Source organism: Cherax quadricarinatus, chromosome 68, assembly GCF_038502225.1.
Source record: "Cherax quadricarinatus isolate ZL_2023a chromosome 68, ASM3850222v1, whole genome shotgun sequence".
Lineage (NCBI taxonomy): Eukaryota > Metazoa > Arthropoda > Malacostraca > Decapoda > Parastacidae > Cherax > Cherax quadricarinatus.
In genome coordinates, this window is record NC_091359.1 from 4,013,626 (window position 1) to 4,039,439 (window position 25,814).

General features: G+C 37.4%; 1 protein-coding gene across 1 annotated transcript in view; it reads right to left on the reverse strand.

The window, feature by feature from the left end:
* Positions 1–3,693: 3,693 nt before the first annotated feature.
* The window catches only part of Cul2 (cullin 2), a 33,955-nt gene continuing 11,834 nt past the window's right edge, over positions 3,694–25,814 (reverse strand). Inside the window, exons 4-16 of the mRNA XM_070099604.1 lie at positions 25,407–25,507; positions 22,067–22,257; positions 19,684–19,850; positions 18,266–18,497; positions 17,903–18,081; positions 17,339–17,546; positions 14,724–14,870; positions 12,601–12,678; positions 10,075–10,141; positions 9,122–9,207; positions 7,776–7,889; positions 6,377–6,592; positions 3,694–6,204 (exon numbers count right to left, since the gene is read on the reverse strand). Coding sequence (XP_069955705.1) covers positions 6,073–6,204; positions 6,377–6,592; positions 7,776–7,889; positions 9,122–9,207; positions 10,075–10,141; positions 12,601–12,678; positions 14,724–14,870; positions 17,339–17,546; positions 17,903–18,081; positions 18,266–18,497; positions 19,684–19,850; positions 22,067–22,257; positions 25,407–25,507 — 1,918 coding nt within the window. The 3' untranslated portion in view covers positions 3,694–6,072. The remainder of the gene's footprint in view (positions 6,205–6,376; positions 6,593–7,775; positions 7,890–9,121; positions 9,208–10,074; positions 10,142–12,600; positions 12,679–14,723; positions 14,871–17,338; positions 17,547–17,902; positions 18,082–18,265; positions 18,498–19,683; positions 19,851–22,066; positions 22,258–25,406; positions 25,508–25,814) is intronic.

Here is a 25,814-nt window from a genome sequence, read left to right on the forward strand (position 1 = left end):
AACAGAGCCAGTGAGAGGGGGAGGACCAGGTACAGAGACAGGGAAGGGAAAATGAGGAGGTGGAAGATGGGTAGGAGGTGTTAACGGACCTTTTTTTCACTTTTGAGAAGTAGAGGGACGATTGGGAGGAGGTGTCATACGAGATCTCGTCGCTACCGAGGCTTGTGAGAGAGAACACGAAGAAGCGAGATCAGACTGAGACATTGAAGTAGGGATGTCTGAGCCGAGCACAGCAAAAGAATTAGCTACAGGAGTGACTATGGGAGAGGTAACCACAGAGGCGGGTGCAGAAGATGGGATACCAGAAGTGGGGGGACGTTTTGAAACACGGGAATAAGAAACACGAGGTAGTCTCCCTTGGAGGCGGAGATGAGAAACTGCCATGGCATAAGGGAGACCTTCTGCCTCTTTGAGGCAACGGATTTCCCGCTCGTTTAAGTAGACTTGACAATGGCGAGAGTACGAAGGGTGAGCCTCATGACAATTAAGGCAAGAGGGAGGTCGACTGCAAGACGTATTAGAATGGTCATCAGCACCACAGACTGGGCATTCAGCGATAGATCTGCAATATTTCGCTGGATGGCTAAATCGCCAGCAATTTCTACACTGTTGCGGTGTAGGGATCACCTTTCGAACTTGTAACCGATGTCCTGCTACATAAACTGAGGATGGGAGTTCACGGCTGTCAAAAGTTAAACGAGCCACATTGCTAGGGTATCGTCTCCGCCCGCGGGCAGGAAGAACGTAAGTGTCTACCTTGAGGATTGGGAGATCTTGGAGTTCCAGCTGTTCAAGAATGTCAGTGCCACATGTCTGGAAATTTTGTTGAACTATGGTATGGGGCAGAATGACGGTACCACTACAAGAATTGAGGGAATGATGCTTTTCAATAGTTACAGGAACAGTATCGATATGGGAAAGACGAGAAAGCTCATGAGCCTGGGTAGCATTCTGTACGGTGACGATGCACGTACCGCTCTTAAGAGCATGAAAAGAAATATCTTTACCAACATGGCGTAGGAGTGCCTTGCCAATACTGTGGTCAGAAAGATAGGCAGTAGAGGAAGTCGGTTGTAAAGTGAAGAATTTAGTCCATTGTGCAGTCTGAAACCGAGCGTGGAAAGGTAGTGAAGGACGTGTCGATCTTTTCTGAGAAGAACGAGAAGGTGGAGAAGTATCATCAGCAGGTAATTGTCATTGGCGTTTAGGCGTGGGACCAGAGTTGGTCTGACGTGGAACGGGCCGGCGATTCGAAAATTGCCGCACCGTAGAGGGAGAGGCCGGAAGCATAGTCAGAAGAGAGCGAAGGTCAGATAAATTGAAGGAGTCAGTCGAGGCCTCAGTACCTGAAGCGGGTGAGGAAACAGCACCGGCAAGAGGTACAGATGCATGAGGAGTGTCCGAAGAGTGGTCCAAAGACGAGGCGGGGTCAGAATGGGGTGCGGTATCAAGAAGGGGCCCGGGGGTAGCAGGTTCATGGACTAGGGCTGCCATGGTTAGGTTACTTCTTTCTTTTTGTTTTTAAGAAAAAAAAAGAAAGAAGAAAAGAAAATAAAAATAAAAAAAAAAAGAATAAAAAAAGGGGGGACCGGGGAGGGATAGTTCCTAGGAGGAATGAAAGGGCCAGAAATCTCCCTCCGCGCCCAAGAGGACCTCAGCACCGCAAGTAGCACAGATGCAGCATGGAATCCGTGCCATACCCTACCCATCATGCCAGTAAACCGGCAATCCGGGATAGCAACCTCACATCTGCCGAGCTACCTCAGTGGACAAAAGAGAGGGCGGCCAGAAATCCGCCACAAAGCATACCTCCTTCGGCCACCACCCCCGGAATCCGAAAGGTGGCTTCCAGAGATACACCCGTCGCCCGAGAGACACCCAAAGCCACCCTCCGGGATACCAGAGAGGGATCAGGACATCCCCAGGCAATCCAGATTCCACGGCAAACTACGCCACCGCCAAGAACCTCAACGGAATGGGATGGACCCCGGTACCCTTTCCCCTACCTAGGAACTAGCATGCCCATGGGAGAAAAAAAAAAAAAAAAAGGGCCAAAAAGGAAGGGCAAAAGGGAGGGGTGGGGAGGAGGAGGAGGAAAAGAAAAAGGGGAGGATGGGATAGGGAATGGGGGATTGGGGGGTAATTAGGTTCGGTCTGAGGAAGTAGACCGACAGGTCTAATTCCTCAGACCAAGAGCCTCTTCACCACGCCAAGGAGCCCCCCTTGAAGAGGCACTGAGTACATACTGGCTCGTTTACTGTAATATCCTAAGTTATTATTTATATAATTTTACAGGTTATAGGTAGTAGGTTGGTAGACAGCAACCGCCCAGGGAGGTACTACCGTCCTGCCAAGTGAGTGTAAAACGTAAGCCTGTAATTGTTTTACACGATGGTAGGATTGCTGGTGTTTTTTCTGTCTCATAAACATGCAAGGTTTCAGGTACGTCTTGCTACTTCTGCTTACACTTAGGTCACACTACACATACATGTACAAGCATATGTATACACACCCCTCTGGGTTTTCTTCTATTTTCTTACTAGCTCTTGTTCTTGTTTATTTCCTCTTATCTCCATGGGGAAGTGGAACAGAATTCTTCCTCCGTAAGCTATGCGTGTTGTAAGAGGCGACTAAAATGCCAGGAGCAAGGGGCTAGTAACCCCTTCTCCTGTATATATTACTAAATATGAAAGGAGAAACTTTTGTTTTTCCTTTTGGGCCACCCCACCTCGGTGGGATACGGCTGGTGTGTTGAAAGAAAGAATTTTACAGGCCTTATTTTATATTACCTGAGTATGTACTTTATTCCTATATTGTATCCATGGAAAGCACTAAATTAATGAAAATCTTACAACACTTTACATTATTGCTTCTCCAAACAATATAATTGTCTATTTCTGCCTTATAGATCAAGGTGTTCTTAATCTATTTTGCTTCATTAGCTCTAAGGTTTTATTATAGTATATAGTACTGTATATGGTTTTGTCTCTTAAAGCTTAAATTCTTTAATATTGTATTTTGTCTTAAAACATGGGGTTCTTTTTTTTTTTCTTTCATCTTTAAGGAACTGCATGCTTTGTTCCTTGTTTTGTAGGTTTCCTTTCCTAAGAATAAGAAAGTTGGCTTAACATAAATCAAGACCTATAATCATTAAAACAAACAGCAATCAACTGGTTTTGTAATACTAAAAAATCTAGCTGATATTGCAAATTTACCCTGAACTCACAACACTGTGGACAAAATACTGTGCCAAGCAGAGACTGACACATTAGGAAGACTTGTCAGGGCTTCTGCATCATTAATCTGCACTTTCCCTCTATATCTATACAAAACTTTATCCTTGTATTGCTTTCTGTCTTATCCCACTATGCAATATGCAAAAATCTTTTGCGTGTACAGCATTTCGTGTAATGCATATTTATTTTTCTCTTTCATATATACTTTCTATTACTAAGACTCTGATAATGAAATCCCTTCGTAGTTCTGGATTACTGTTAGCCATTCCTAGTATGGTACCATATACATTATATAGAAGTACTTGCCACCTTAAGACTAGGGAAAAAAATCTAGTATAACTGGAAAATTAATGTCTAATAGTATGTTCCATACTTAGCATTACAAAAGAGACAATTCACTATTATAAAAACAACAATAAAAGGTTTAAGTTTCCAATAAAGAAAATAAAAAAAATACTAATGCTGAAATCATTTTCATTGTATAGTATATAGCATCCATGATGTTAATCAATATTTCTATAAACTGACCAAGTATGAGAAGAGGTAGTCATATTTAGCAAAGTTCCAGTAAGACATTACCATCACCAAGTAATGTTACATAGAATGAAAGACTTTAAAAGTTTTATAAAGGTCTAAGTGTTTGTTATTTATAAACTATTTTATATATAAGTTATATTTACAATTATGTTTTAATACAAAAAATTAGTTAAGATCTACTTTCCAAATCCTACTTAAAACATATGGAGACAATTCAGCAGTTGGTGAGATACTCAGGTTACCTTATTGAAACCCATCCACCTCATCACATATGATTTCTAAGTCTTTGGCCCACACAAATAAATCTGTCACATTATGCATTTTTATCAAACTTTAGACTAAATTATTTAAATTCCATATAAACAGGCTATTCTTTTTTTTTCCACAAACACACTGTAAACAAACTACTTATTGTAGATATTCCAAGGATAATTATAATTTTGGGGGTAAAACTACACTTGTGATTCTTTTCCGAAGATAAAAAAAAAGAAAAAAAAAAACAAGACATAAAACCAGTTTCAGTCCACTTTGAAGCATTTTTTAATTGACTACAGTAAAAGCTGGAAAACCAATGTTTAAAAATTTTAATTACATATTAAGCAGTCAAATGAAAGTTTAATTAATAAATAACCTTTGCCTTTTTAATTTAAAACATAAAGAAGTCATCGAGACTTTATTTCTAACAAAAACATACACAATTTCCATAAAAAAAAGTAATATATTATGGATCCTGACAATAAATTAAAAATTAACTTAAAGTATAATACACTCATGAAGATTTAAGCAATGACAAATACATATTATATATATCAAGACCAGCAGAGACAAATCAAAACAGTTTAAATTAGATTTTTTAATTTGCATGAAATGAAGCTGTCAAGATCCACAACTGCAGATAGGAAAAATGCAGAAATTTCTTACCCTTCACTAGACCCTAGGATACTGTGTAGATACTGGTACCAAGCTAAAAGTCTCACATGACTATCCCCTTACCCTCAAAAATACTCAAATGAGTTTCTTTCTCTTGTATCCTTGTCCAATTGTTATATAAAATTTTCTCTCATGTTACTGACGTATACAAGGACCAAGAAATAAGGAGAGTTCCAGGAAAGTAAGAATAAGCATACTGACCTTGTCATAAAAAAAAAAAAAAAAAAAAAGATACGAGAATCTTAACTTTAAAAAAATTACAATTACAATTCCAAGAAAGCTTTTCTTTGCATAATTTTTTCCCCAAATTGGAAAAAGTGACCAAATTTTTTTTATAATTATAATAGGCCAGGCTTCATTGAAAAATTAACTTGAACTCCACAAGAAAGTCTTGATTTAGCAAGCCACATGGGTAACTTTCTACAAATGCATTGGTCAGGAATAAAAGAAAAATCCCTTTCAGGACTCTTAAACACAAAAGTGTTCTGTGGTTTAATGACAATGGCAAGAGAGCAAAACTATGAATGGTATGCTTAAAATTAGATATGCTGCCCTAAATGTGTCAATTATAGCTGCAAAATTTGAGAGGAAGTTACAAGTTGCTACCATCACTGACAAAGTTAGAATTGATGTGCAACATATGCAAGAACCCTCTACACTTTGAAAGTGTCAGTCATTGAGTATACGTAGGCAGTATTTATAGCACGAGGGGAAAAAGCATTTAGAGATTCTGCTTGGGTAATCCCACATAGTGGAACACCATCAAACACAGAGCATAAGAAAGGCACATTTTTTGCCTTCATGTAAGTTGATTTGAAGTACAATTCCTATTCATAAGTTCCAGACACTAGGCATAACATGAAAGACTTGTGCCTTTATACAGTGTTTTAGCCTAACCAAGTCTGAGCAAGAGATCTGCTGCATCTAGATTTTACACATTATAATGGAAAATGGTAACATGGTAATTCAACTGTGTCAAGAAGTCTCTCTATTGACCTTGGTGGATGTGGCCAGTGTCTAGAACCCAAGTTTTAGAACAAGCAATAGCATACAACCCATATCATCTACACCATCCTAACTGGGTTATTTACATAACAGGCTGAAAATATCAGCCTCTGTAGAGGCAAGAAAAGTTTAACACCTACATCAATGTACAAAATTCACCGTTAAACAGGCAACACACTGTACATGCTTCACGCAGGAGTGAAGCCACACATCTGGAGGAAGGTTCATCTGTGAATATCAACCATGAAAGATGGTTAAAATTACTTAATGAATAAAATAAAAAAGAAAACAGCAAAATTGTTTCCTCTTAGGCCAACAATCACAGATCTTTCCAAAAAATTATGAAAACTAACAAATCTAAGAATTAAGCAACATAGCTATATTCATCTGTAGAGTTGGGTGTACGTTCAAGGTACTGCTTGTCAATAAGTAGTTCTATACACTTCTTAATCATCGGGATCTGTGGTGCAAACCTTGCTCGAGATTGGCTGATGACCTGTGAGAGAAAATTTAAGCCTTAAACTCCAGTTACAAGGTTATTTATAATAATATTAGTAATAGTACAATAGAACTATCCGCACACTTCCAATATAAGTACAATATTATATTAGGGAACCCGCTGCATTAGGCAGGAATGAGGATGCATATTTTCTCTAAAAAAGACTAACCTCTTGAATAAGCATTGTGTGTTTGAGCAGTTTCCGTGCCTTCATTATCCTAACTATTGCTGCTTGAAGGTATAGCTTACGATCCTCTTCAACAGCAGAATGAGTTTGCTCTGCTTCGTGCTGTTGTTCTTTCTGTGGTGCCACACTGATCTTGAATTTGGTCCGCTTGTTACTGTAGTCAGTGTTGAGGCGAACAACTGTGTCACCTTGGAGAGTCTATAGAGTAAAAAGACATACAAGATATGTACAATAAATTAAGAAGGAAGTTTTGAAGTTTGCAGGTCCTGATGGAAATGTCAATGTCCCACAACCAGTTTATTATAGGAAAAGTCTGATGTAGGTACAACCAAAGGTCATAAAACACAGGTTGGTTGGACGACTGAAGCTGAGAACAGTATATTATGAAATGTGATGATATTACTGGCAAGTGTATTGTGGAGTACGGCAATATGTCCCATATGATGGGTCCTCCAGGCTCTCCTACAGATGTTAAATTAGACACATGTGCAACTCTTGGGTATCTTTATTGAGGCATTTACCACCACAGAGCGTTCCTTTCCTGGGCAATGGAAGGCAGGGCCTGATACAGTGTACACCTTCAGTGGCTCTACGAACCCCAACAACAACTTTAGCTGCCTTTCCAGAAGGGCTTTAACTACAAACAGGTAATCATATGCAGGGGCATTGTAAGGGGGGGCGGAGGGATGGAGGCACCCCAGGTGACACCATTTAGGGGGTGACACCACAGAGCCTCTAAAGAAGGTGACACTAATGCCTAAAACTGTGCTGCACCAACATGAGAGAAGAATCCTTCGTTTCTATATAGCCTATTATATATTAACAAAGTACAAATAAGCTTATATAGGGAAAATCATTGATTTTGATGATGTGATAGATGATTTTGCATAACTGAAGGCAAGGAAATGCAAGATTAGATTCACTGAGATGTTACCTGTACCCAAGGTCAAATCGAAACTAGTGTTTCTCATATATTGCAATGTTTTTCTTTATTTTTCAAGTTTTTTTTATTTTGTTTTGGCATTGCTGAAAATGAATAAATGTAGGATCTGTTGGCTGTACTCAAAGTGGTATTTGAGTTTATGTTTCCTCAATATTACTACACTTATTTATTTTATCATTAATAGAGTTGAGAAGTACACATTCTCCTATTCAGTTTATGGTCCTTAATCGTTCTCATTGCTAAACATTTGTCACTGGTCATGCAGTAGCAACATAACTGGAGTTTACCTCTGCCCATCCCCCCACCCTCAAATTTCATGGGGGTGACACCAAAGATGCTGCCCCCAGGTGACACCAGAGATTCCACCCCGGGTGACACCAACTCTAGCAACGCCTCTGATCATATGTAAATGTTAGAAATGCTTTGCTAACTCCCTACCTCAGAATCTGTCAAGAGAAGTTTGCTGTCCAGCAGTGATTGCAGAAACTTGGTAAACTGCTCTTCATTGAGGTGGGTGTGAGTTTGAAGTTCGTTGCATGTAAGGCTATCCACCTGGTGAGAAAAATCTTATATTATCATACATTATAAGCAAGGTAACATTTATGATGGGATTCACAGAAACCTGTTAGCTGTACTGGAGTTCTAGAGGTAAGAAATATAGTACCTGCACTCTGAAGGATGGGTGAGGATGTTGCACTTCAAAGGATGATCTGAAATGTGATGTTAGCATGCTTCTGGCAAGACAGCAAATGTGTGTATGACTAAATGGGTTTTATGTTTTTTTGGACCACCGTACCTTAGTGGAAGATGGATGATGTGTTTAAAAAGAAATTGTGATATTAATGAACAAAAGCAATCTCAACTTGTATATCAAATTAAAACCTAAAAATGAGAAAAATTACACAAATGTACGTCCTCTCGGTTGTAACAGCTGGTTGAGGATTAGTTTTAATCAGTCATAAGAACAAAATTATTGATCCTCTATTTGGTTGGGAAAAGAATGATCTCAGAAACTGTTTTAATTTTACTGTTTAATCTTTATAAACTGTTTGCACAAAAGCATGTAAAAATGTAAAAGTATTAAATTAGCAATGATGATGACATATATATATATATTCTTTCTTTCAACGCACCAGCCGTATCCCACCAAGGCAGGGTGGCCCAAAAATAAAAACGAAAGTTTCTCTTAAATTTAGTAATTTATACGGGAGAAGGGGTTACTAGCCCCTTGCTCCCCTTGTACATGTACTTGTAGTAAATAAAGATATTATTATTATTCTACATGGATTTTTTACGTATTGTTTTTGTTAAAATTTCTTGAGTTAATGTTTTGTACAAATGTCATCTAGTAATAAAAATTAGCCAATTATAACATACCTGAATAACAGAAATGTTTTGTAATGCATGCAGTAAGAAACAAGTTGGTGCATCATTGGTCAATTCCCATTTTCTGCTCCCTGGTCTTATGTTTCTTCCCCTACATTACAATTTCATATATTACATTGTTGTATGCTATATTTGGCTTATTCTGATTGCTAGATAACAATCCAACTACACCTAACTTCTCCAAAATTAAATATAAAATCTGATGTTCAGAAATGACTTTAAATTTCTCTGTGCCAAATCTGACTATTTACGAACAAACAGAACTATGACTGTTGCTTAGGAGGACAGGCTGAGTGGTGGAGGCTTTATCATCCATGCAAGACAGCCAAGCTTTCCTTCACTCTTAGCAGCAGCTACAGCTAGATAATGTGCTGGTTTAAAAAGGTTGTGTAACTTACCTTCTCATACATGAGCAACATTGCCATCTGGAAGGTGGACATAGTGATGAGGTAAGTTCTTTTGCTGTGGCTCACCTTCAATTCTCCTGCAAATTACCCAAAATTTGATGGACAATGAGGCCTTGTCTGTATGTAAATGCTAATATTGAATGGCACTGTTCAAATTAATTACACTATAGTTTGAATGGCATAATCTGTAGCATTACATCAAAAAATTACAAACTTCTTAAGCTGTATTACCTTCAAAGACATTTAACTATGCTATAGGTAAATGTTAAAATATTCCTGATTAAACTTTGCTTTAACCGTTTTCTTTTTACATGAGCTTAAATTTTTGTTTAAAAAATGCTCTACATTTTACTTCTGTGAAACATGAGCTGCGTGTGTAAGATATTCTGTGGCAGCAGGAAAAGTGAAATGAGTACAGTAATTTATTATTTAAGATAGCAGTTATACACCAAAGTTTAGGAACAAATGAAATCAATAATGGTGCATAATCAAAGGGCAAGAAGTAAATAAATATACATTGTACCCAATAATTATGTAGCACTTCAGTGATACAGTAAATCTTCCCACAACTTCATGGGTTATGTTCCTGACAGTCAGTATGTTATGTAAAGTGAAGAAAATATTTTTGAAAATATTGTTATACTTTACATATTTTCAAATTTGGAAATCAAATTTGTACAAAGTAAAAATTACTAATGTAAAACTTACCTATGACATGTACTACCAAAATTTTATATTACTTATTTTTTCTGAATCACACTACAACAAAATTGTATTATGTGAAAGTACATTGCAAAAGGGTTAACTGTATAAAATAAAAAAATCCATACTTCTTTCTTTTTTTTCAACAAACTGGCTGTATCCTACCAAGGCAGGGTGCCCAAAAAGGAAAAACAAAGGTTTCTCTTTTTAACTTTAGTAATATATGATGAATTATATCTTACCTTGACATAAGTGATGTAGCCATGTTAACTTCCTACCATTAAAATGCTTGTGATAAAAACTTTCAAACTGAAAAAAGTGAGAAACATTAACACGTGCAATTAACTTTGAAAAGAAATATAACTTCCTATCAAACTACTATACACTTCTGTCCTATACATTTTAACTACCTCTTGAATAAATATTTTGCTTACTAATCCACTCTCGACTATCTAGTCACAATTAAAGGTTGTCTGAGTGTTGTCTCAATATAGACCATAGGGTCTCTTTTTGCTATCTACAGTACCTACACACAAATAACCTGCATGTAGAAGAAGAAAATTCTGACGATATTTCGGTCCAACTTGAACCATTAATGGTTCCAGTCGCAGTATTGTACCTTTTTATTCTATAAAGAACAGTAACTTTTCCATATACTCCAATGTACTGGAATTTTTTTTTAACACACTAGGCATCACACACCAAGGCAGAGTGACCCGAACAAGAAACACTTTCAACATCATTCACACTCACTGTCCAACCATAATATGTAATATACAGATTTAAAAGTACATATAAAGAAATAAGCATTAAAATCAGAAATGAACAAACATGAGGAAAATATTATTAGGAAACTCTACTGTCACTAAGAGGAAGATGCGAGAGACTTGTCATCTCCCCAGCTTCCGTTTTTCCGTTTTCTATTGCTTTTATTTCTTGCACGTGTGGATTAAGAAAATGTGGAGATTCACAAAGTGATTTACTGCTAACACAAACTGGTATAATACACTAACGTGAGTTTTAACCCTTTGGGGTTTCGGACGTACTAGTACGTCTTACGACCCAGGGTTTTTGACGTACTAGTACGCCTAAATTCTAGCGTCCTCAAATCTAGTGAGAAAGCTGGTAGGCCTACATATGAAAGAATGGGTCTATGTGGTCAGTGTGCGCAGTATAAAAAAAATCCTGCAGCACACAGTGCGTAATGAGAAAAAAAAACTTTGATCGTGTTTTTGGATTAAAACAGCGACTTTGCACTGTATTTTCGTATGGTATTTATTGTTGTATTCTAGTTTTCTTGGTCTCATTTTATAGAATGGAAGACATATTACAGAGACCGGTAAGCCAGCGGAAGGCCTCGGTCAGATGACCAAAAGCTCCAAAGGTGGGTCATCATCTGACTAAGACCCGCGTCAGGAAACATTTGTCCTGTTTCCTGACGAACCTTACCTAATCTAACCAAAGTTCATAAGTAAACAAATCATGCCAAGCGTCCAATACACATCAACTGGTGAGTCTAATATTCTTTCACAAGTGTGCTGATGTTATTTATACCATTTCTACACTAATGCAGTAGTCTGCATAACAGTAAATCTTATTTTTTTTGTAAGAATAAAAATTCAAAGTGGAAAGCCAAAGAAATATAAGAGGGGCCTGGGGATGTGACTAACGAACAGAGAACTTGTTATTTTAGTGCCAGGAATGTCTTTCTTGTTTATTCTGGACCCTATTCGGAAATTGGCATCTTTTGAAATTTGTGTGAAATTGGCAAAATTGCTAAATTCTGACCACTTTACTGGATAGTTGAAATCGGTAAATGGGTGGTTTCTTGTACTCATTCGATAGAGAAAAAGGAGCTCTAGCGAAATAGTTATGATTTTTGTTGACTAGTACACTGGAATTGGCCGAAAATAGGGTTCAAAGTGGGCAAAATCGCCGATGCGTAAACATCGTCGAGAATGCTAACTTCGCGAGACCATAATTCCGTAAGTTTTCATCAAATTTCATACTTTTGGTGTCATTATGATCGGGAAGATTCTCTATCTTTTCATAAGAAAAAATAATTTTTTTTTTGTTTTGAAATTTGGCTGACCCTGAGAACGTCTCTGAGAGGACCTGTCGACCCCCAAAGGGTTAAAGGTCAACTTATAAAGGGCCTACTTTTCTAATGGCTTGCCTGCTATTATATCCACATAAAAAATTACAATACTGTATACATTTTCTATTACATATAGCCTGAGAAACAATTGTTTTTTTATATAGCTAATAGACATTCAAAACTTAAAAATATCTAATGCAGAACATTTTACTGTTTCTTTTCCACACACATTTACTTAATGAACTATTACACATAGATCTCATGGTACTTATATTTTACATCTAACCATACCTTATATCTTTCTTTTGGTGCCTTTCCTTTCTTTATGAATACAGTACATTATTATATAATTAAGACGAATTTACTCTAGGTCTGTGCCATTTCAAATACACCCAATCCAACTTTCAATACAAACAAATTCTTGCACATTCAATAATCAATGCATGTTTCTACAAGATCCTCTTACAAAATCTAAGTCTTAAGTAATTTTAGTAGATTTTAATAAGTCATGTGCATTATTTAGTTTCAAAATATTAACTGCCTATTTGAGTTTGTGAGGAGAGGAGGCAAAAACCCTAGCTCTTGGGTCCTGTCTTTCAATTTTGGACCAACTTATACCTTTGAGCCTTGTCATACCTATTTTTAACCCCCCTGTAAGTGAGCAACTTACAGTTTGTACAGACTTTTCCAATTCCTGGGGCACAGCAAATGGTGTAATACTCGTCTGTCCCAGAGGCCACGCACCCGCCTGTAGAAATAATGATTCATCAACTTTAAGAAACCAATGTTAATAATAAAGAGTGCACAAATTTGAATTGGAATTTTAAAGTGTTCCCTTACGCTATTACAAATATAGATTACTGGATGGGTTGTGGCACATGTTTTTTAACGTGATACTAAAAAAAAAAAAAAACATACATACCTTTCTATTTTGACATACGTGACTATATTTGAGACATCATTTAATCTCACAGCCTGAACTGAGATTATTCTTATATGTACTGCAGTGCTCTTAAACATGTGTTTATGGCATATTTGCTGGAGAATGCATTTTCTTAATACACTGGCTGTTTCCCACCGATGTAGAATGACCCGATAAAGAATGCATATACAGTGGTACCTTGATTTATGAGTTTAATACGTTACGTGACCCAGCTCGTAACTCAATCTGCTTGTATATCAAATCAATTTTTCTCATTGAAATTAACTGAAATGTCATTAATCCATTACAGCAAAATTCCTGGCTCTCGGGAGGCAGGAGAAAATACTTCAATGTAATGCTAATATCAACTCTATGGCTTATTTATTTATCACAATTGATCTACTATGACATAATAAACAATATAAATAACACAGAAACATGATATACATGTATATACGCTAGAATGAACAAAATACGTCATTATGTGACGAAGTCAAAAAAATTATCACTCTGACCATATCTTCTCATTCTTGCCCTTCTGAGATCTTATTATAGGGGAAAACAGCATGTTTCTGAGGCAAACTGCATTAGATCACTAGTTTCATAAGGAAAACACTGAAACAAAAGCGATTTTCTTGGAATTTTTTTCACCTGAGTCATAGACTGGCCTATGTTTTGGGTGAATATTTCGGAAGTAAATGAACACAAATGCCTCGTGCCTTCTCTGCGAGAAGGTACGAGGCACGAAGTACATAGTACGCTTGTACTGCCTCGCCAAGTCGAATATACGCATACCTTGCTCGTGTTTTTCTACGATTTCATGCTTTATTCAATGGACATCATCATCCTCTTCTCAGCACTGTCCTTTGCACTTACACTTTCTTAGGACCCATGGTTAGAAAAAAGAAATTTGGCAAAATAACTGCACAAAACACAAACACAACACAAGAGATGCTTCCACGGCGAGGTAACCATGTGCACTGTTTTGGTGTTTGCTGTACCAGTGGCGGCGTATCTGAAGCTCACTTGTAACTCGGATTTTGGCTCTCAATTCAAACCAAAAAATCGACCGAGCGACGGCTCGTAACTCGGAAAATTCATAAGTTGGGGCACTCGTAAGTCAAGGTACCACTGTATGTGCTATAATATACAGCAATGGGCTGTATATTATAGCACATATGGGCTCTGAAAATAATGGGAAAACTCTGACGTATAAATTGCATGTCTAACTCATTAATATCAGTGTTTATTGAATATAACTATAAACTGTATGTACAGCACTATTTTAGATATACAGCAGACTATCCTAGTGATTTTTTTTGGCTGTTTTTAACATTTTTCTGATTTAACAGACACTTGAACAATCCCCCTTATTAGTCCATTATATGGAGGATTTACTGCATTACCATTTTCATTTTTTCCTCCAAAGTTTAACATCCTCATCCATCTTTAGCAATGCAAGCTCAGTACTTCCAACCTCTGCCTGTCTAATTGGTTCTTGTAAATCCCATCATGTATGCTACCATACTCACATTACAATAACATATCACAGTTTACCGCAGTTGTTGACCGCCTACTGTATAAACTATATAAATCCTTTAACCATCTTTTCCTATATTTTCTAAGCAGGTGCAACTCCATCCTATTATAATTATGATGACTGAAGATAATGGTAATAACTCTGGTGTGGCATTTTGATGATATTATTATTGATAGTAATGAGGTATAGATAAAATGGAATAAAACCAATACCTATGTGAAAAGGCATCTTGCTACAGCAAACCATGGGAACTAACTCATAACTGCCTGATGAAAAATAAATTATATCCATAAAATAGCTATACTGTACAGTATACATAAAATACTCTTACCTGAAGAACATTAATAGAGAAATTGATACCCAATTCAATGTTTTTCGCTTTGAGAAAATCATTAAATTTATGATTAAGGTCCGAGCTGACGGACATATCGGTGAACATGCGATGGAGTTTGCTGGTGTATTCATATCCACACGCTTGCTGTTAAAGGAGAAAATGAACACTTTAAAGATTGTGAACTAAGTCTGACATGTTTAGAAAAATATTCTACATGATGATGCAGACTGTTACAAAATTAAAAGAATTACTCATTCAGTTTTGATTCAACAAGTCATTTACAATGTGATAGTGCAGTCTCTGGGAAAAAAAAAAAATGTTGGACTGAAATGCAAATAAAATGTTTGTTGCTGATTATATACCAAACAGAAAGGATTAAAATGCAATGAAAGGAAAAGGTCAGATGACCAGATACTGATGTTTTGTATTTTCTAAGTTCCTTGGTAAACCTCCCAAAACTTTTTTTGTGTATTTTATGCATCCTTGTCCAAACACTTTCTGCAGCAATTTTTTTTTTTTGACTGTCAATGCAGTATTGCATAAAATGGTATCGTATAAATACAATATTGTAAAAAACAGTATCGCATAAAATACATTAATGTATATAATATTGTTTCATATAACTACAATAGCTAGAGGGTAAAGATATCTTAAAGCATCTGCTCATCATTTACAATACCACTTACGCTTTAAAAGAGCATCATTTAATTTATAAATACATGAGCAGCATTTAATAGTGTTTAGTGATTTGCTAGAAAAAAAAATTCCTCTTACCAGTTGCATAAGGAGAACAGGAACTAAACTGGCAAAGCATGTCTGCTTTGGACAGTACAGTGGGAAGTTGCATGAGGATTTAATTAAAAAAATGCCTGCAACTAGTGATGATGTGAGTGAATTTAAGGCCAGCAAAGGTTGGTTTGAGAGATTTAAGAAGCGTAGTGGCATCCATAGTGTGATAAGGCATGGTGAGGCTGCCAGTTCGGACCACAAAGCGGCTGAAAAATATGTGCAGGAATTCAAGGAGTACATAGAAACTGAAGGACTGAAACCTGAACAAGTGTTTAATTGTGATGAAACAGGCCTGTTCTGGAAGAAAATGCCAAGCAGGACCTACATTACTCAGGAGGAAAAGGCACTCCCAGGACATAAGCCTATGAAAGACAGGCTTACTTTGTTGATGTGTGCCAATGCTACTGGTGATTGCAAAGTGAAGCCTTTATTAGTGTATCACTCTGAAACTCCCAGAGCGTTCAGGCAAAAGAATGTCCTCAAGGATAATTTGTGTGTGCTGTGGAGGGCAAACAGTAAGGCATGGGTCACTAGGGAATTTTTCTATAACTGGTTACACCATGCATTTGCCCCCAATGTGAAAAATTACCTAACTGAAAAGAAATTAGAACTTAAGTGCCTCCTGGTGTTAGACAATGCCCCTGGTCATCCTACAGACGTGGCAGAGCGACTTTATGGGGACATGAGCTTCATTAAGGTGAAGTTTTTGCCTCCTAATACCACTCCTCTCCTGCAGCCCATGGACCAGCAGGTTATTTCCAACTTCAAGAAACTGTACACAAAAGCTCTGTTTGAAAGGTGCTTTGTAATGACCTCAGAAACTCAACTGACTCTAAGAGAGTTTTGGAGAGATCACTTTAATATCCTCAATTGTGTAAACCTTATAGGTAAGGCTTGGGAGGAAGTGACAAAGAGGACCTTGAACTCTGCTTGGAAGAAACTGTGGCCAGAATGTGTAGACAAAAGGGATTTTGAAGGGTTTGAGGCTAACCCTGAGAATCCTGTGCCAGTTGAGGAATCCATTGTGGCATTGGGAAAGTCCTTGGGGTTGGAGGTTAGTGGGGAGGATGTGGAAGAGTTGGTGGAGGAGGACAATGAAGAACTAACCACTGATGAGCTGATAGATCAACTTCAAGAGCAAGAGGCCAGACCTGAGGAAACTGGTTCAGAGGAGGGGAGAGAGAAATTGAAGAAGTTGCCTACTACAAAGATAAAGGAAATCTGTGCTAAGTGGCTTGAAGTGCAAACCTTCATGGATGAAAATCACCCTCACACAGCTATTGCAAGCCGTGCTGGTGATTATTACACTGACAATGTTGCGAAACACTTTAGGCAAGTCATAAAGGAACGAGAGGTACAGGCCACTATGGACAGATATCTTGTGCGAAAGAAGTCCAGTGACTCTGAAGCTGGCCCTAGTGGCATTAAAAGAAGAAGGGAAGTAACCCCAGAAAAGGACTTACTACCTCAAGTCCTAATGGAAGGGGATTCCCCTTCTAAACACTAACACACTCTCTCCCCTCCTCCCATCCCATCAATCATCACCATTGATCTCAAAAATGAGGTTCCCAGAGTGGTCACCAGTATTTCTTACACAATGTTGTGAAATTCTCATTTCACTCTCACCTATGTGAGATCAAGGTTTGAAATAAAAAAAATGACCTTAAAGAACAAAGAGGCACAATACCATGACCGGAACAATACACAAATAACCCGTATATAGGAGAAAAACTTACGAGATTCCGGTCCTACTTGGACCATTAACTAAGTCATACATCATGAGTCTCTTTCTCCTATGTGCAGGTTATTTGTGTAAGACTGACCTTCAATCTATTGATCATGGCCTCTTCTGAATCCATAGACTGACTCTGCTGCTGTATCAGCCGTTTCGCTAGCATTCGTGCATAGAACTTTTGATATACATCCTTATCATCGATGTACTTGAATATAGTGATGCTATGACCCAGCTTATCGTCTACTTCACTTTCATTTAGGCCTTTGGTTGATTTCTTGAGAAGAGTATCACAGTATCTGTAACAACCAAACAATGCATAATTATTATCAAGAATGCCTATGTAAGTATTTGGTATTTTATATTAAGTCAACTCCTAGTTCGTTCAATAGCTGTCTAGCTAGAAATGTACAGTCATCATATTTCATATGACCCTTCAAACTGCAACACTCGAATGCTTAACCTTCAGAGTGAAGGCACAGTGCTTCTGACCTCCAGGACTCAAGTCCACTTTATGAGTTAAGACTGAAGGTCCTTTCATGATCCTGTCAAGCTAAAAAAAAAAAAATTAATATTCTTTAAAACACTGCATGCCATTACTGCTGTCTACTCTATTATCCCTGTATTATATTCGCACTTTTACTAAACAGCTTACCTTGCAAGGAGTTCTGGAGATCGACAAATGACTTTTGTGGCTCCTCTATGATTGACAACACTTTCAAAGGCTTTATCAAGAGCCCCAACAAACTGCTGATCATTATGAAAAACATCAATTATCATAGTACGGTATTTCTTGTGCACTTCTAAAAGGCTCTCAACGAACTGTGCAGGAATCTGAAAATTTTAAATTGAGAAAGTGGTTAATTCCTGTTGCATATTATTGCTTAATCATCATTTGTTGCAAGTAAATGTATGCCCAATTTTTCCAAAGGTACAATAATAAAAAATTACACTACTGTAACAAAAAACTAATTATTTCTTTAAGTAAATTGGAAGATTCCAAACTGATGTTACACACATTATCTCCTTTGAGATTGGTTATGGCTTGAAGACCTTGCTGCTTTATGTGATCCTTAAGGTGGTGAACAAGCTGCATTAATCCACTTGGTACTGGTCGTAATAACGTATACATATTGGAGAGGTCTCTAGTACGCTCAGAATTTACCATAGCTCCAGTCTCGGCATGGACAGTGGACAGGTGATCAGCAACCATCCGATCCTGGACCTCTTTCACCACCTTTTGATGCGAACTGCATAATAAAATATGTCATTAAAAAAATGCATAATGGATACATGAATATGATAATGGCATACAATACTGACAAGTTGATAAGTAAGACACATTTGCAACAGTTAGGTATCTTTATTCCTAGGTGCAGAGGAAGCAGCATTGCTTCTGCTGCTTCCTCTGTATTAAACTCCAGATTCCAGTTCAAATTATTTATTTTATTATTATTAACACACTGGCCGATTCCCACCAAGGCAGGGTGGCCCGAAAAAGAAAAACTTTCACCATCATTCACTCCATCACTGTCTTGCCAGAAGGGTGCTTTACACTACAGTTTAAACTGCAACATTAACACCCCTCCTTCAGAGTGCAGGCACTGTACTTCCCATCTCCAGGACTCAAGTCTGGCCTGCTGGTTTCCCTGAATCCCTTCATAAATGTTACTTTGCTCACACTCCAACAGCACGTCAAGTATTAAAAACCATTTGTCTCCATTCACTCCTATCAAACACGCTCACGCATGCCCGCTGGAAGTCCAAGCCCCTCGCACACAAAACCTCCTTTACCCCCCTCCCTCCAACCTTTCCTAGGCCGACCCCTACCCGGCCTTCCTTCCACTACAGACTGATACACTCTTGAAGTCATTCTGTTTTGCTCCATTCTCTCTACATGTTCAAACCACCTCAACAACCCTTCCTCAGCCCTCTGGATAACAATTTTGGTAATCTCGCACCTCCTCCTAACTTCCAAATTACGAATTCTCTGCATTATATTCACACCACACATTGCTCTCAGACATGACATCTCCACTGCCTCCAGCCTTCTCCTCGCTGCAACATTCATCACCCATGCTTCACACCCATATAAGAGCATTGGTAAAACTATACTCTCATACATTCCCCTCTTTGCCTCAAAGGACAAAGTTCTTTGTCTCCACATGTACTAAAAAAGAGAAGAAGAAAAACAGTTCAAATTCCTTAAGTAAAAAGATATAGTATTACAGAACTTAAAATTTACCATGAAAAGCAGCATGGTCATATCTGAAGCATAAAGTTTTCAGTTGGCCTAAGAATTCAGTTGATTGAGGTAAGGATTACTGATTATCCACTGTACATGTGTTTAGAGTGCAGGGACTAAACACACATACAGCTAACACAGATCTGAAAATTTAAATTATATTTCTTAAAATAACTTTAGAGAGGCCTCACCTAGGGGGAAGGAATTTGGTTGCTCGCAGTTCCTCCTCAGCTAATCTGGCTATGACACGTTCCATATACTGAGACACATTACACACCTGAAGCTGGGAAGAGGCTTCCTTACGATAAAATGAACCAGTTTCACTTAATAACTCCCCTTCAAAAACTGTTTCGTACAGCTGTATAATGAGAAAGGAAAGAAAATGTTAATAAAACTGTATATTATAGAAATCTTAATGTTAATTACTTTTTTACAATTACAGTGGAACCTTGACTTATGAGTGCCCCAATATACGAGTTTTTCGAGATACGAGCCGTCACTTGGTCGAATTTTTGCTCTGAGTTACAAGTCAAAATCCGAGTTACACGCGAGCTTCCCCCTCAAGGGAGGTTCCTTGACACTGGTGAGGGGCTCTTGATCTAGGGAATTGGATCTGTGCTCCAGTTCCCCAAATTAGGCCTGAATACCTTTCATCCCCTCCCCCCCACAGGCACTGTATAATCCTATGGGTTTAGCACTTCCCTATTACAATAATAATAATGAGCGAGCTTTAGAACGCCGACACTAGTTGGCGCAGCAAATGCCACAACATCCACTGAGCAGTGCACATGTTTACCTCACCGGGGAAGCATTTTTCGTGTTTTGCTTGCGTTTTATGCAGTTATTTTGCCAAATTTCTGTTTTCTAGTCATGGGTCCTAAGAAAGTAAGTGCAAAGGACAGTGCTGAGAAGAAAAAGATGATAATGTCCATGGAATTAAAGCATGAAATCATAGATAAACACAATCAAGGTGTGCAGGTTGTGGGTTGTAGCATTAAGGGTGTAGCAAGTAAATCAGTGAAAAGTGAAGTAAAAAAAAAAAAAAAATTATAGCAGTAAAGATCAGCGATAAAGTGTAGCATTAAGAGTGTAGCAAGTATGTTAAGCGATTAAGTGATAGAAAAAGGACGGAACAAAATGAACTCCTCCAATGTTTTTGTTGGGGTTTATAGGGCCACTGACAGCATACACCACTCTGCCAGCATCTCTTCTTCAAGGTAAATATGTAAGTACACTTTATAAAACATTCTCTATTATGTTTTTATACAATATTTCTTTTTTTAAATACAATATTTCAGTGTTTTCCTTATGAAACTAGTGATCTAGTGCAGTTAGCCTCACAAACACTCCATTTTCTCTTAAGAGACCTCATATGGGGAAGATATGGTCAGAGTGGGAGCGGGAATGGCCACCATCACTCGTCACATAATGACATTCATTCTAGAGTATATATGTTTCCATGTTATTTACATTGTTTATTATGTCACATTAGATCAATAAGCCATAGAGTTGATATTAGCATTATATTGAAGTATTTTGTCCTGCCTACTGAGAGCAGGAATTCTGCTGGAATGGATTAATGGCATTTCAATTAATTTAAATGAGGAAAATTTATTTGATATACTGTACAAGCAAATTGAGTTATGAGCGAGGTCACGGAACGGATTAAACTCATAAGTCGAGGTTCCACTGTACTTTTTTATTTACACCAAGAGCGTATGCTTAGATGACTTGACTTTTGTATACATTTTGAAAAAAAAAAGTTTTTTTAATGTGCTGGCTTGAGCATCCAGCCTGCTTATGTGAGCATGTCAGAAAAGAGTGGAAGTAGCCAAATGATTTTTCAGTGACTGTACTGTTGGAGTGTGAGCAGGGTAATATTAATGAAGGGATTCAGGGAAATCAGGTTAGCCATGCTCAAGTCCTGGAGTTGGAAAGAGCAGTGCCTGCACTTTGAATGAGGGGTGGGGATGGAAACTGACTATGATGTCAACACACTTCTGGGAAGACGGTGAACGAATGATTGATGGTGAATCCATTTCCTCTTTTGGGTCACTCTGCCTTGGTGGGAGATGGCCAAAGAGGTAAAAGAAAAAGTAAGTTGATAGTTTGAGAAAAATGTAGATTTAATATAGAGAAAATGATGACAGTGGTAATTAATAATGACAAGGAAATCTGATAATGACTGGGTGGTGTTTGAGGCTGAGAGTGGTAGAGAGGCTGTAACAGTGGAAGAGAGGTTGTAATGGTAGCAGGGAGATTGTAACAGTGGCAGAAGAACAGGCTGAAATGGCAGCAGGAGAATAGGCTGTAATGGTGGCAGGGGAGGAGGCTGTAATGGGGGCAGAGAGGCTGTGAAAGTGGAAGGGTAGCAGTTGTGGAGGGTGGCAACAGACAAGAAAGGTTACAGTACAGAGGGTGGTGATAAAGAGTAGAGATGATAATGATATGACCAAAGTAACCTGCATACACACAATTCTTTAGACTATACATCAGACAAGCTATACAATATACATAATGTCCAGTGTTAACATAGCTTAAAATAAACTATTACTTTTTCAATAAATGCTATACCTGCAAAGTAGACTTCTTTTTATACATATTAACATCGACAAAAGAGTGAATAACACCCCGAATAGTTGACGTAGGGGCATCTGTGGTTGCTCCCATGCGATCCTGTTGAATTCCTGAGAGTAATACCCCAACAAGACGTGACTGTAGTGGTGTGATCATCTCTCTCTGCCATATTTCTAACCCAAGTTCACCTGCACCAAAAATATTGGAAAATTATCTTAAAAATTGTCATACAAAAAAAGTAACAAGCTACTAAAGATAGTTTTTGCTTTAATAAACTCAATAAGAGCAGCTAAAAATATTATGGAAGAGGTAGCTACCTAGCAGAATAAACAATTTGACATTATACAGACTGCTACTTAATTGTATTTTATTTGCCTTGGGATTATTCTAAGATGTGAACAAGCAAAATAAGAACCCCGTAGTCTTCACAACTACGGTGCTCTTCACGCCAACTCCAAGGCTGAGAGACCGATTACCTCATCTTTTGAATATAGTTCCTCTGTCTTCCAATTACATATGTCCTTGAATTTGTATTGATAAAGCCACTGGATGGTGAAACGTCTAAAATGAAGATAACCAGATGTCGCACATGCGTCTAATTTTCATCTTGTCAGTATTGTATACCATTCATTTACAATTTAATATCTTTCTTTCTTTCTTTCAACACTTTAATATCTATTCCATATATTTGCAACACAAGCCACACTGCTTCCCTATCAACCTTATCATAAGACTGACAAATTTAATAAGAGCAACAAACTGATCTCTTTCCCCTCATCAAAATCCTGTTTACTTTGGTTTAATGCACACAGGCAATCAAAGTATCCTTTTCAGTTTCATAAGTATCATTCCTCTGCAGCCATACATTGTATTTCTCATACCTTTTTCCATTATAATTCTGCAGTATGATTTATCTAGTATACTTAACAGACTTATATCCCTGTAATTCTTACTCTTTCTTAACCTCTTTATATACAAAGAAACATGTTTTCTGCCATTCCTTAAGTACCTTTTCTCTTACATACAATAAAAATAAACCAACCATATGCCAACTTTTACCTTCACCTGCATTCAACATTTCAGTAATTCCATCCATCCCCACCACCCTTTCCACAATAAACCTGCATTATGTGATTCCTTCAAACTCATTCCTCAAAGGTCCTGAAGAAAGTTCATACAGCCATGCTGTGATTCCTAAGATGGACTGTATAATGCAAGCAACAACATTCTAACTCATCAAGCCATCAACAGGAAGGCCAGGGACCAGCCCACTGAGATGATGATTACTAGGGTTATCTACAGATAAACTTACAGGTAAATCTCATTCCAGCAAATCTCATTTATAATTGTTCTAAATATAATTTCTGCATCCATTTCATCATTCTTACCATTTGTTTAATGACTTTAATAAATTTGTTATGAAATAAGAGTAATAGAAAGAATATACAGTAATGTATCAAACTGTGGATGGTGTTATGAAAACTATGTGAGAAAAAAGGGGTTACTGCACTTTCTCATGCATTACTTCATAATGGTCAAGAACAAACTGCACTTTTTCTCATACATGACTTAATAGTGGTCAAGGAAAGACTGCATTTTCTCTCTCATGCATGACTTAGTAGTGATCAAGGACAGGCATTAATGCTGAATAAAGATTTGTTTCCAATATATGGTTTAGTTGTGAATTATTTCACCCATGGTATCATGACTTTTATTTTATTATAGCTACAGTAGCAGAGGTATATTTGTGGTGGACTCTTGTTTAATGCATTGTGATTAAATACTACTTGTGTGAAACATACTACTACGTACTACTTTCAACAAACTGGCCAAACCCTACCGAGGCAGGGTGGCTCAAAAAGAAAAATGAAAGTTTCTCTTTAAATCCAGTAATTTATACAGAAAAAGGGGTTACTAGCCCCTGCTCCCAGTATTTAAGTAGCCTCTTACAACACACATGGCTTACGGAGGAAGAATTCTGGTCCACTTCCCCATGGAGATAAGATGAAATAAACAAGAACCAGTAAGAAAATAAAAGAAAACCCAGAGGGGTGTGTATATATATGGTTGTACATGCATGTGCAGTGTGACCTAAGTGTAAGTAGAAGTAGCCAGATGTACCTGAAACCTTGCATGTTTATGAGACAAAAAATGAGATACCAGCAATCCTACCATCATGTAAAACAATTACAGGCTTTCGTTTTACACTCGCTTGGCAGGACGGTAGTACCTCCCTGGGCAGTTGCTGTCTACCAACCTACTACCTAGGAACATACTACTTATTGTACAATAATATTAACTGTACAATAAGTAATAAGTTGTAAATTAATTCCTTAATTTAAAGCAATAATGAATCTGTGTACATAAGAGAATTCACCACTAAAGGATAGACAAAAATACTCTTCAATATATGGGATATGTAGAAAATATTCAAGAGAGCTTACATAAGTCCCACATCAACATACCTTTACTTCTTTCTTCTTTCAACAAACTGGCTGTATCCCACCAAGGCAGGGTGGCCCAAAGAGAGAAACAAAAATTTCTCTTTTTAAATTTAGTAATTTATACAGGAGAAGGGGTTACTAGCGCCTTGCTCCGGGCATTTTAGTCGCCTCTTACAACACGCATGGCTTACGGAGGAAGAATTCTGTTCCACTTCCCCATGGAGATAAGATGAAATAAACAAGAATAAGAACTAGAAAGAAAATAGAAGAAAACCCAGAAGGGTGTGTATATATGTGCTTGTACATGTATGTGTAGTGTGACCTAAGTGTAAGTAGAAGTAGCAAGATGTACCTGAAATCTTGCATGTTCATGAGACAGAAAAAAGGACACCAGCAATCCTACCATCATGTAAAACAATTATAGGCTCTCATTTTACACTCACTTGGCAGGATGGTAGTACCTCCCTGGGCAGTTGCTGTCTACCAACCTACTACCTAGGAACCTACTACTTATTGTACAATAATATTAACTGTACAATAAGTAATAAGTTGTAAATTAATTCCTTAATTTAAAGCAATAATGAATCTGTGTACATAAGAGAATTCACCACTAAAGGATAGACAAAAATACTCTTCAATATATGGGATATGTAGAAAATATTCAAGAAAGCTTACGTAAGTCCCCCATCAACATACCTTTACTTTAGTCATTCTTTTCTGGGTGCTCATTACAGCAACTACAGTAGTGAGCTTTGTTATTAAAATATCAAGTATATGAAATACTGATAGCTCATCAAAATTTATTTGTATTTTTTTTCTAACCATTCAACTGATTTTTCTCTTGGGAGAATTTGTAATAGGCCAGTTTTATACACTGATAAAAGGAAACTCACCTATTTCTAAAAGTTGTTCAGATACATCCATCTGCATTGTGCCATAAGTAAGATCTGCATCACTAAATTTCTGCTTCTGAATGTGTTGTGAATTTAAATAGCTGAAAAAAAATAGTTATGGTCATTAACATCAAGAAAAAGCAATTTTTGATAGGGTTGAAAACATCAGACAAACTCACTGTTTAAAGTAAAACTAAAACAGAAATATTGTATTCTGCTACAAATTAGTCTCATATGAGTTGCCACATAAGGAAAAGTTGACAACTAATAAACAAATTGGAGACATCCAATTTGCACATCCTCAACCTTCATAAAGTCATGACTGACTTGATAAAAATCTAAGGTAAACTAAAGCATAATCTACATTTCATCTCAATTTATGCATTAGCGATGACTTGTTCCAAACAA